Source organism: Loxodonta africana, chromosome 20 (genome assembly GCF_030014295.1).
Source record: "Loxodonta africana isolate mLoxAfr1 chromosome 20, mLoxAfr1.hap2, whole genome shotgun sequence".
NCBI classification, from domain to species: domain Eukaryota; kingdom Metazoa; phylum Chordata; class Mammalia; order Proboscidea; family Elephantidae; genus Loxodonta; species Loxodonta africana.
The window spans coordinates 63,331,480-63,342,796 of record NC_087361.1 but is presented as its reverse complement, the minus strand read 5'-3'; the positions used below and the strand labels follow the sequence as shown (position 1 = coordinate 63,342,796).

The following is an 11,317-nucleotide window of genomic DNA, read 5'->3' as shown; positions in this document are numbered from 1 at the left end:
GGGGAGCAAGTGGAGTGGGGCCTGGCAGGAACGTTTTCTGGTCAGAGTGCCCGACTGCAGCCACGCAGGGGCAGGCCCTCAGAGGTGTCCTCAGAATGAGCCCCGCGGTATGAGGCTGTGAGGAAGCTGTGGGCAGGAGGAGCGGCTTCACTGGCCCCCAGGTCTCCCTGACCTGCCTGCTCTGTGCCCCCCACCCTACGTGCTGTGGCTCTGTGCAGTGTGCCTAGATAACTCTTGCTGGGTCTGTGTCATTTGTCATGAAAAGCTTAGTGGGCTGGCCAGGCTGCCACCTCCAAGCAAAGCCATATGGAGCATCTCCCATCTCCCTGCTCTGTATACACTCTCCCTGCCGCTGCAGCCTTATCCTCATGGCCAGAGTGGCTCCTAACATAGACGCCTGCTCGTCTGCATGAACACTGACAGCTCTCCGGTCTGCCTGCGGCTCTCCAAGTTCTTATCCTGAACCCCAGGACTAGTTCCCACCTGATGTGACACAAGGCAGCCGATTCCCTGGCACATTCTGAACCACCTCCCTTCCAGCCCCAATCTAAAGGCAATCTCACATCCTCCACGGTGAAACAGAAAGAAATGCAGCCTAGGGATCTTAGGAAAACTATCCTGGCCCAGCCCCCTTCATGCATACCCAGCTGAGTACAAACCAGAGCTGATAAATTTCCACCAGTGACTCTAACCCTGCCCCTGTGGCCATCTCTCCTGGAAAGCCAGGCACAGCATTCTCATTCCCCCCATTTCCCTGCCCCTCCAGCCTCGCCAGCTTCATGCTCAGTGTTGTGCTCAATAAAATGGACATATTTTTCTCTATGAGGCTTCATTTGGTTCTTTCCAAAGTCAGAAGAAACTCAAGGACTTGTGAGCCTGAGTAGAGTATTAAAAATTGTGTGGAGAGTTTGGGGTCAGGTAGAAACTGACAATCATGGCTGATGTGTGTTGAGAGTGTAGAGTGTAGCTGGTGGCTAGTACACCAATACCTGAGTTACACATATTAACTCATTTACTCCTCACAGCAACCCTTGGGGGCAGGTTCTGTTGGAGACCAAGCTGTCTGGCTCCAGCATCCATTCTTTGGGTTACTGTACTAAATGAGCATGAGTTCGAGGCCCAGCTCTGCCCTGACCTGCCAGATCTGTGGCCTTGGCTGTTACTTTACCTTTCATGCCTTGGTTCCCTCTCTTGTCAAATGGGGATAACAGTGCCACCTATAGCACGAGATGACATAGGCGACGTGCCTAACATAGTGCTCAACAGATAGTTAATATAACTAATATTGGTAAAGAAGTGAGTGCAGAGAAAACGCCTAGGACAGTGCCTGGGACACGGTTAGCACACAATTTTCATGTCATTTCCATATCCTCTGACCCCCCCCCACCCCCCACCACACACACACGTATCTGTTTAGAGCTTCTCTTTGAGCTCCCAAGAGACATAGCTTCTAGCCCTAGTCCTGCGTCCAAGGAGCTGTGTGAATTTTGATACTGCTTCTCTGATTCCTACCATCATCTGTAAAGGGGAAGCCGGATAACTTTCAAAGGTGGAAGCTGCTTGTCCTGTCTCTCAAGGATCAAATCCATCAGGTCTTAGGGCAAAGGGGTCCATCTCCAAGCCAACCTAAGTCTGGGTGATGGGCAAATTGGACTGAGCAGAGTAGGGTAGTCTATGCTTCATACCCCCGGCCTTGAGCTCAAATAAAGGAGCCCTCCAGGAACTGGGTTTGTTCCAGGAACCCTGATGGAGGCAGAACAATGGCTTACTCAATGGAGAGAGACCATCTTCCCTCATTGAGCCTCCAGGCTCCTTTCCAAAGATTTTTATTGGACTTTTCATTTGTACATCATTTGTGGTTAAGTTTCTGTACTGGTCCAGAATTCAGCCTCAAAGAAGGAAGAGGGGAGGTGGAGGGACGTTGCCCAGCTCAGCTCCCTCCCCTTGAGAAATCCCAGTTGCAAAGGCAGGGCTACCTCCACCTCTGTCCCTCCAATGGAGTTGTTCCCTCCATTCAGGCTCAGCTGCAGCCCAGGGACACCCCGGCTGGGCTTCAGGCTGAAAAAATGTCTCCTAGAGCTGGAAAGCATTCCAACTCAATTTCCAAAAGCAAAGGGGGCAGATAAGCAGGGCCCGGGGCTGGAAGCAGAGCATCACTTGCAGGTGGCGTAGTAAAGCACGCGCTCATTGATGTGGTCTCGGATCTGCTCCACATGCTTCTCCAGCCCAGTCAGGGCTGCAGAGCGAAGAAGGATGGCCTGGCTCCCCCGCAGCAGCTCCGACTCCATGTCTGGGGACAGACGGAACAGCAGGGTAGAAGGGAGAGCTGACGGGACAACCAAAGACTCCGAACCCTTCCTTCTCCTCCCACCTCGAGGCTACATGTTCAGGAGATATAGTCTCTAGGGCAGTCTGGCCCGTAAGCTAATGACTGTGACCACGTGCAAAATGGCCTCTCCAGCCCATGCCTCTCTTCAAGCCACCATCCAACTCTTAAAGGAATGCAGCAGGTGCCAGACCCAGGAGGCCCTAGTGCCCAATTATTCCCTTGCCCCCACTCTGGGCTCTCTCAGTTGTTCCAGACTAAGGCCATTGGCACCAAGATTAGCAGCACACTGCCGCTAGACCTAGGCAGCTGCCACCCACCAATGGTCCCCAGTTGGGCTCCATGGCAAAAGAACTGGTCAGGTGACCAGAATTCCTCCCCATTTCCTCTTCCCAAAACACCACTCCAGACAAATCCAATCTTCCCCCTCATGCATACCACCACCCAACTATGCCTAGAGAATCTGAAAGACTCCAAAGTTCAGGCTATTCCTCCTGTTGTTCCAGGCCGCTGTCCCTTCTTCAACATTCATGAGAGCTGGTAACCAGCCTCAGCCTGAACTTTTCAGGAATAGGGGGAAAGGCTGCCTCACAAGGCTCTGACTTTAGGCAGCTCGAGTTACTCAACCTGGTGGCATAGTGGTTAAGTGCTACAGCTGGTAACCAAAGGGTTGGCAGTTCAAATTCACCAGGCGTTCCTTGGAAACTTTATGGGGGTAGTTCTACTCTGTCCTATAGGGTCACTATGAGTTGGAATTGACTTGATGGCAACGGGTTTCTTTTGGTTTAGTTACTTAAAATGTCTTTTTCTCACTAAGCCAAAATCTAACCACTTTTTGCTTCCATCCAATTGTGTGGTTTCTGCGGGGGAAGGAATATATCTGTTCTGTTTCCTACACGGCAACCCTTCACATGTTTGAGGCCTTATCTTCTCTGGGTTAGACAGCTCTAGTGCCTTCATCCAGTCCTCATCTGATATAATTACTGGGCCTCACTCTCCCTCGCAACCCTGGTCTCTCTCCCCTGATGTGTGCAGGTTTGTCAATATCCCTTCTGAAGACACACTGGCCATCACTTGAACACCATCCCCCAGGGGAGAGCCTATCAGCAGAGTGTACAAGGGTTATGACTGGGCTGACATCCAATCTGAGGACACCTATATGGACCCACAGCTGGTGAAATATCAAAATGCTTCTATAGTTACTGTCTCCTACCTCCAGGTCAGATGCCCCCATGCCCATGATCCTCCATAATCCAGCAAGCAGGAAAGTGCCTATTCCTGTGCTACAGCCTGAGCCTTTTCTGGGTGGTAGGAGCATGCCATGCCAATTGCTAAACATTTTTAATATCATCCCTGAGCTGTTCATCATCTTATTTTGGCTGCTTTGTGTTTATTAGCTCTTTTGGCAGTAGCAAGACACTGCTGGCTTCTATCAAGCTTGCAGTTACTCAAAGCTCTTGGGTCTTCTTCAGGTGAGTAACAACTCATATCTGCTAATCATTCACCAGTTATGAAGGGTTTGCAGCAACATCAGCCACTGAGATACCAGGCCTCACCTGAGCTGTACTTGTATGCTTAGGCCCAGAAAAGACCAGTGTGGGAGATAACTTTTCTCCTTATTTAATTTCATCCTGTTAGTTTCAGGACATCCTTTTAGACTTTTGAGCTTTCCTTAGAACACTGGGTCTGTTATCTCATGGACTATGTGTTATTCACAAACTTGATAAGCACATTCTTTATCTTCATGCAAAGGGTTGATGGACAAGGTCAGGACAAGCAGAGGCCCAGCCACTAGGCTCATCCCTTAAGGTCAGCCCCTCTGGCCCTGCCCTTTGGTGTGGTCAGCCACAGCTTCACATCTGCTCAACCTGCCAACACCGCCCCCCCAAACCGTCTCCATGGTATCCACCTGGCTACCCAAAGAGATTTTTTCAACAGCTTTTACTGAAATTCAGAGATGCTCTGTGGTGTTCACTGGGCACATCAGCCCAGTGACCCATCATCACAACTTAGAGAAGTGGCCTTGGTCCCTGGAAATCCCTGTCCCCCTTTCTGAGTGAACCTCAGCATCCTTTCAAACACTGGATTCAAAAGCCTTCACTGGTTCTCCACTGCATCCACAATTAGGTCTGCCCTCCTCCTCCTGATCCTGGAGCCAACCTTGTTGATGCAGGCTGCTTCTCTCCACCAGTCCTGGCCCTCATAAATCCTGCTTTCCTGGGGGTGGGTCCTGACCTCATCCATTGAACATGCCTTGTTTCTTCCCACCCACCCTAGTCTTCATGTCCCTTCTCTTCCTCTCAGTCTCTCTCAGGCCTGCACTTCCTTCAAGGCCCACCTCCAATCTGATCTTTTCTGAACATTACTGTCACTGAACATTCTCCTTGGAAATGATTCATTCTTTGAAGTCCTAGAGCTCTTGTTATTCAGGCCCCTATCTCAGGCCACCTTGTGCTATGAAATATGGTTTTGTGCATCTTACAGGAGATGGGGAAAATGGCCCCACCTGGATTGTAAGCTTCTTGAGGGCATGGCCAAGTCTTGGGCCGAGAACACCTCTACATTTCCCACAGCCCCTCATTGACACTTATATTTATTAGGTCCCCCATGAATCCCAACTGGTCTCACTTTCTTAGTACCACCTGCTCTACGAGCAGTGGACCTGGGAAGCTCTGGGCAAGGACCTGCCTTTAGGGATGCACTGTGGTCCAAGACCCGGGACCATCCCCTCACCTTTCATCCTGTCCATCATCTCCATGGTCTCCCCAAACAGCTTCTTGGCCTCCTCCTGGACGCTCAGAATCCGACTGCCCTGTTCACCCAGTGTGGAGCTTTGATTCAACTGGTTCTTCAACTCCATATACTTTTGCTTTACTCTCTCAAATCCCTGGAAAAGGCAGAGAGGTCTCAGTGTTACCATCAGCAACATCCAAAGTCCTAAAGACCTCAGGTTAAAGCACTTGATATCACTCAAATCAACACACAGTGATATGGTACCTCCCATTATGCCACAGTGGAGTCCCTGGGTGGTACAAACAGTTAAGTGCTCTGCTACTAACTGAAAGGTTGGATGTTTAAGTCCATGGTTTAGAAAAGCCTGGCAATCTACTTCCAGAATGTCAACCCCTGAAAACCCTGTGGAGCACAGTTCTACTGTCACACACGAGAGGTTGTTATGAGTCAGGGCCAACTCAAAGGTCATTACACCCTAACATAAAACCCCTAGGCCACAAACTATGACTTAAACCTCTTCTGTGTTTCCCTTCCTGCCACCCCCAGCTCCTGCCATTTTACCCACCTCACTTCCAGTACAACACCAGGGACACAGTTGTCACTTAATAGTATACTTGGCAGTGTGGCCACTGGGTGGGACTACAAGGGCCAAGGTTCCTGGCCCTGGGGAAAGCAGATGGCAGACCTAAGACATGGAGAATGGCCCTTTAATCTTCTCTCTGGTCTAATTCACGCAGTGATATGGCCTGGTTAGACTAAGTCAAGAGCATCTGTCTGTGCTAGGGAGCCAAGACAGGGCCCAGCAGAGTGGGACAAGCTCTGGACTACATGTCCAGAGACCTGCTTGTAGATGACCTCTGGCCTCTGGACAAGTCACCACCTCACCTGTAAAACGAGGTGACTGGCCCAGATTGTCTGCAATATCCCTGAACGGACTACACCACAGGCAGCCAGGGGGAAATTCAGGTGCTAGCCAGGTTTGGGTTATTTCTGAAGCCCCTTCTTGTTCTGTTATCCTGATTGCTTTTGAGCCAACAGTGTTACAAAGTGTATAAAGTCCTCTCCTGCCCCGGGCTCCCTCACTGATGTGCTTCCTCTGGCACGGCCCTTAACTCCATCCCGCTCCATACCTCCTGGGCACTCAGCGCCCGTTTGCTGGCACCCTTGGCGAGCTGCTGGGCCTGGGTCGCCTGTGCCTGCTGCTGCCCAACCTGGTGGTGGAGTGCCTCCATTCGAGTCTGGAATCCACTCAGCTGCTCCATCATGCCCGTCACCAGCCTTTCTGTCGGCCCCAGTACCTGCTGAACCTATGAGAAAGAGGGAGGACTTCAGAGTTTGTGGTGGGTCTTCCAGACAAGAGTCTTCAACACCTCATTTTTCCCTGACTCATCAGGCAGCAAAACTCTCTCCAAGCTGGAAATCACAGACTGTCCCCCTCTCAATCCTCTGTCTGTCCCACTGACATCCAGGCTTCTTCCTCCTCCCATTCAACTGACCCCACCCCTGCTGGGGCTCAGAGTCCATCTCTGGCTTCTGCATCCCAGCTAGGAGACCAGAAAATCAAGGGCTCAAAGCCAAGCCCAAGACTTATAACCCTATTTCTTCAGGCCTCCTGCTCAGCTTCCATCAGGGGTCTCTTTCTGGTATCGTCTATGCCCTGGGCTTGTATCTGGCTGTACATTCCCCAGATATGGGGAGGAGGGGAAGGCGGAAAGGAAGCCACTTCACTTCACCTCAGCAACCCTGTCCTGGATCAGCCGAAGGGAGCGGCTGGTGCCTTGCATGGTGTCCTGAGCTTCCTGCAGTGCCACTGTGCCCTGTCGCAGGTTCCCCACCACATCCTCCACCTTGCCTTCCACAGCATGGGCTCGGGTCCTAGGGCAAGGGGAGAGCAGACACAGAAGGAGAGAGCAAGAGAATGAATAAATATGTGATTCTCCTCACTTGCCAATCCAAGAGAATAGTCTTCCCAGCCAAGACAATGGGCAAGGGGAGTACTAACCCAGTAGTAGCTTTTATACCCTAGGGCTCCCCCAAGTAGACAATGAATGTCAGTGTTATGTCTAAGACCCCTTAAGGTAAAGTCTCCAATATGGAAAGCAGGGCCACTCTGAGTAAAGTTTAATCTAGACTCTGCATCACTTAAGCATCTGCTCCCATGGTAAGCACCCTTCTGTCCCCAGCCCTCTATACCCTCTGATCTGCAGAGGTTCTTCTCCCACTTCCAGCAACAGCGTTGGGGAGCCAAAAGCCAGCCCAAGCTGGCTTGCGCAGGGAAGAAGTTCCGGGCCCGGACCATACCTAGCCTGCTCAGCCTCGGCCTGCAGTCTTCGGGCCCGTGCAATGTCGTGCTTGGTCTGGGACAGCACCAGGTCCACGTTGGGGAGCCGGGCCGCGATAGCCTGGATCTCGTTCATCTTCCGCAGGACTGTAGCGGAGTCCGTGGGCAGCCACAGGGCCAGCACTGCCTCACTGACCTCCTGGATGGTGGCTGCATCAGTGTCAGGGTCTGGAAGACAGGCGTCCATCAGATTCAGGGAGTGCACCCCTCTCTTCAAAGATCCACGCCAAGCAGCACCCATGGGAGGTACACACTGTGGCCCTTCTGCCGCTGTGTCCCAAGGAGCTGCTGCTTCTTCTCACCCAGCCTCAGGCCCCATTCCGGAAGGGCATCTGAAAATGCTGGAGGCAGATGGCTGTCCTGGGCAGATGACTGTCCTAGGCTCCCTGCTGCACGGAGGAGGGTGTCTACACAGCTGTGGCAACTAAGTGTCTAGAGCCACAGGCAGCCGCAGGCTGGGGAAGGGAGGTGGCACCAGACAGCTGGTAGAAAACAATGCTGGAGCATATACATAATCATCCTAAATTAGGAAGAGCAGCCAGGAATTGGAGCTTCCCTGAAAATAAGACCCGGTCTACACACCCCTCCTTGGGCCAGGGTGCTCATTTTTGCAAAGGCAGATAAGATCATGGTGTCTTTGCTCAGACGTCCCCTACCCAGCCTCCAAGCTACCCTAGCACTCCTCATCCTCCTTCCCTGCACAACCCACAGGCATACACTGAACTCACTGATCTGGCTTCTTGTCTGTTCCTCCCAGAATGTAAGCTCCATGAAGACAGGGGCTTTGTTTTGTCCTCAGCTCTATCCCCAGCACCTAGCATAGTTCCTGGCACTTGGAGGCACTCAGTATTTGTACAGCACATGAATGATTGAAAGGGCTCCAGACTCAGCCCTCCCCCCTTTCCTACTCAAGCAACCTGGGGCAAGTCTGAGCTCAGTTTCCTGATCTGTGAAATGGGAATAAAAAGCTTCAACCAGAGTGGATGAAATGAAGTAATCCACTAGCAAGACGGTTTAGAAGCCAAATCTGTGTCAGAGAGCAAGGGCAGAACTAGAGTCCCTGGTGGTAGAGACAATGTGCTTGGCTGCTAACCAAAATGTTTGAGTCCACCCAGAGATGTCTTAGGAAGAAAGGCCTAGTGATCAGCTATTGAAATATCAGTCACTGAAAACACTATGGAGCACACTCTGACACACGTGAGGAGGTCACCATGAGTTGGAATCAACTCAACCGCAACTGGTTTTTATTACATTATGGATTATATTTGAAGAACTGAGTAAGGTGGCTTCCCCTCCTCCTCCACACTGCGGCTCTGCATGTCAACAGTGCCTAGCACCCAGCAGCAGGACTCTGGAAACTAGAACCCACACTGCTGTAACCAGTACAACAATTATTTGGGGTCTCTCCCTGAGGTCGGGCCTCTCTTGGGCCCTGTTCCTTCTCTCTGTCCCTGCCCTCATCATAGGATTTGACCTGAGACACAAGTATAATCAAGAGGACAAAAGGGTCCCACAGCCTAGTCACTCCCTACCTGTTCGTGTGGGCCTTGGCTGCACCCTGGAAGAAAGACTTCCAACCCAGGTCCCACCTTCTGGGGCGGGACCCCTGTTGGGGTTAATGCAGGGCGGGTGGCCATTCTGCCTCCCTGGGCTGACTCAGTGGCTTAGCTCATCTGTGAGTCGGTGCCTCAAGCCTGGGCCTGCCCTTTGCTCTGTGGCTGTTGTGCACCATCCCTCTGCATCCCCTCATGGCACGCTCCCCCTGTGTGGACCTCTTGGGGAGGCTGACCCCGCATGACCTTGACAAGTCACAGGGCTTCTGTGCATCTTTTCTGCCTATCTCTGACCTGCCGTTGGCATTCAGGAGGGGTCTCTCACCCGTCTGGGACAAAGGCACTGCAATAGTAGCAAGAAGAGCCACTATAGCTACATTAAGCCCTCGGCTCATATTAACTGGGCTCCCAGCCAAGCATTTCCCTGGCAGAGACCCGAAATCTAATAATATCAACTCACATTCCTGACGTACTTTTAATTTTCCAAAATACGTTTTACATCAGTTATTTGATCCTCAGAATCAACCTGTGAAATACTATTGTTATGGATTGAACTGTTTGTCCTCCAAAATGTGTGTCAAATTGGCTAGGCCATGATTCCCAGTATAGTGTGGTTGTCCACCATTTTGTCACCTGATGTGATTTTCCTATGTGTTATAAATCCTAACCCCTATGATGTTAATGGGAGCCCTGGTGGCACAGTGGTTAAAAGCTTGGCTGCTAATCAAAAGGTTGGCAGTTTGAATCCACCAGCTGCTCCTTGGAAACCCTATGGGGCAGTTCTACTCTGTCCTATAGGGTTGCTATGAGTCAGAAGTGACTTGATAGCACATAACAACAACAATGTTGTTAATGAGGCAGGATTAGAGACAGCTATATTAATGAGGCAGGGCTCAATTTAGAAGATTGGGTTGTATCTTGAGTCAGCCTCTTTTGAGATACAAAAGAGAGAGCCGAGCAGGAAGGAGGAGTTCATGCCACCAAGAATGAAGATCCTGAAGGGGAGTGCATCTTTTGGACCCGGGGTCCCTGCACTGAGAAGCTCCTAGACCAGGGTAAGATTGATGACAAAGATCCTCCCCTAGAGCTGACAGAGAGAGAAAACCCCGGAGCTGGCACCCTGAATTTGGACTTCTAGCTTCCTAGACTGTAAGAGAATAAATTTTTCTTTGTTAAAGCCATCCAACTGTGGTATTTCTGACAGAATTTGGTACCAAGAGTGGAGTGCTGCTCTAACAGATACCTAAAATGTGGATGCAGTTTTGAAACTGTGAATGGGTAGAGGCTGGGAAAGTTTTAAGGTACCTAATAGTTTTTTTTTTTAATAGTAAAAGCCTAGATTGCCTTGAAGAGACTTTTGGTGGAATTATGGACACCAAAGACAATTCTAGTGACGAATCAGAAGCAAGTGAGGAGAGCTCTAAGAACAGAGACAGCACAAATGGTGAGAAGCAGCATCAGAGAACCAGCAGCAGCAGAACCAAGAGACCAGTGAGAGACAGCACAGGAGCCAACGCACAGAGCAAGAGAGCTGAGTGCCTTTGCTCAGGAGGCTTCCTGGCCAAGAGGGGTACCTTCAGGCACTTATCGGGGGAGCTAGGCTTGCCAACCCATGGAGCAAGGAAGCTGGGTGCCTTCTGGCAGAGGTTTACTGGTGAAGTGGGGTGCCTCCAGGCACTTATCAGTGGAACTAAAGAGTCTTGGAACACTTGCCCCAGCGGGGCAGATGCAGTCAGCAAGGCCTGAGGGGCCGAGAAGCCAAGGAACCAGGAATCAAAAGCTGAAGAGACAAGGAACACAGGAAGCAGAGCTGCCTCAGTCTCAAAAGGTAGGGCCACAACCTCTGGGACCTCAAAGGGTGGAGCCATGACCTCTGGGATTTCAAAAGGCGGGACCACAGCCTCCTAGATTTCAAAGAGTCAGATCTTCACCAACTCCATTCCAGAGTGTAGGGCTGCCTTTCACAACTGGCAGAGGGATGGGGTCAGATCTGCTGCCCAAACCTGAAGGGGTGGGGCTGCCATGCCCAAGGGACAGAAGAATGAGGCTGAGGTGATAGACTAGCCACTAAGAAGGGCTAGGAGAATGGGGCCACCTAAAGCCAAGGGAGCAGAGTTGCCTTTCCAGTGGGCCTGGAAAACAGAGCTGAAGCCCAGGGCTAAGGGGCCTCCACCCAGAATCCAGAGAATATGGGCAACACCCAGAATCTGGAAGGCAGGGCCATTGCCAAAATGGTCTCAGAGAACAGAGAATTATTTTCAAGGCTTGAGAGCTAATGCAATGTGTTCTGCTGACTTGCTTGGTGCCTGATATCCCTTCTTTCCCTTCAATTTCTCCCATTTGTTATGGAAATGTCTACTTTGT

General features: G+C 51.1%; 1 protein-coding gene across 3 annotated transcripts in view; it reads right to left on the bottom strand.

Annotated features, from left to right (window-relative positions):
* Nucleotides 1–1,736: 1,736 nt before the first annotated feature.
* The window catches only part of LAMB3 (laminin subunit beta 3), a 66,410-nt gene continuing 56,829 nt past the window's right edge, over nucleotides 1,737–11,317 (bottom strand). For all 3 annotated transcript variants that reach the window (XM_003410281.4, XM_064273248.1, XM_064273247.1), the window contains exons 19-23: nucleotides 7,361–7,568; nucleotides 6,793–6,934; nucleotides 6,190–6,366; nucleotides 5,060–5,213; nucleotides 1,737–2,290 (exon numbers count right to left, since the gene is read on the bottom strand). In XM_003410281.4, the coding sequence (XP_003410329.2) occupies nucleotides 2,154–2,290; nucleotides 5,060–5,213; nucleotides 6,190–6,366; nucleotides 6,793–6,934; nucleotides 7,361–7,568 (818 nt within the window). In that variant the 3' untranslated portion in view covers nucleotides 1,737–2,153. The remainder of the gene's footprint in view (nucleotides 2,291–5,059; nucleotides 5,214–6,189; nucleotides 6,367–6,792; nucleotides 6,935–7,360; nucleotides 7,569–11,317) is intronic.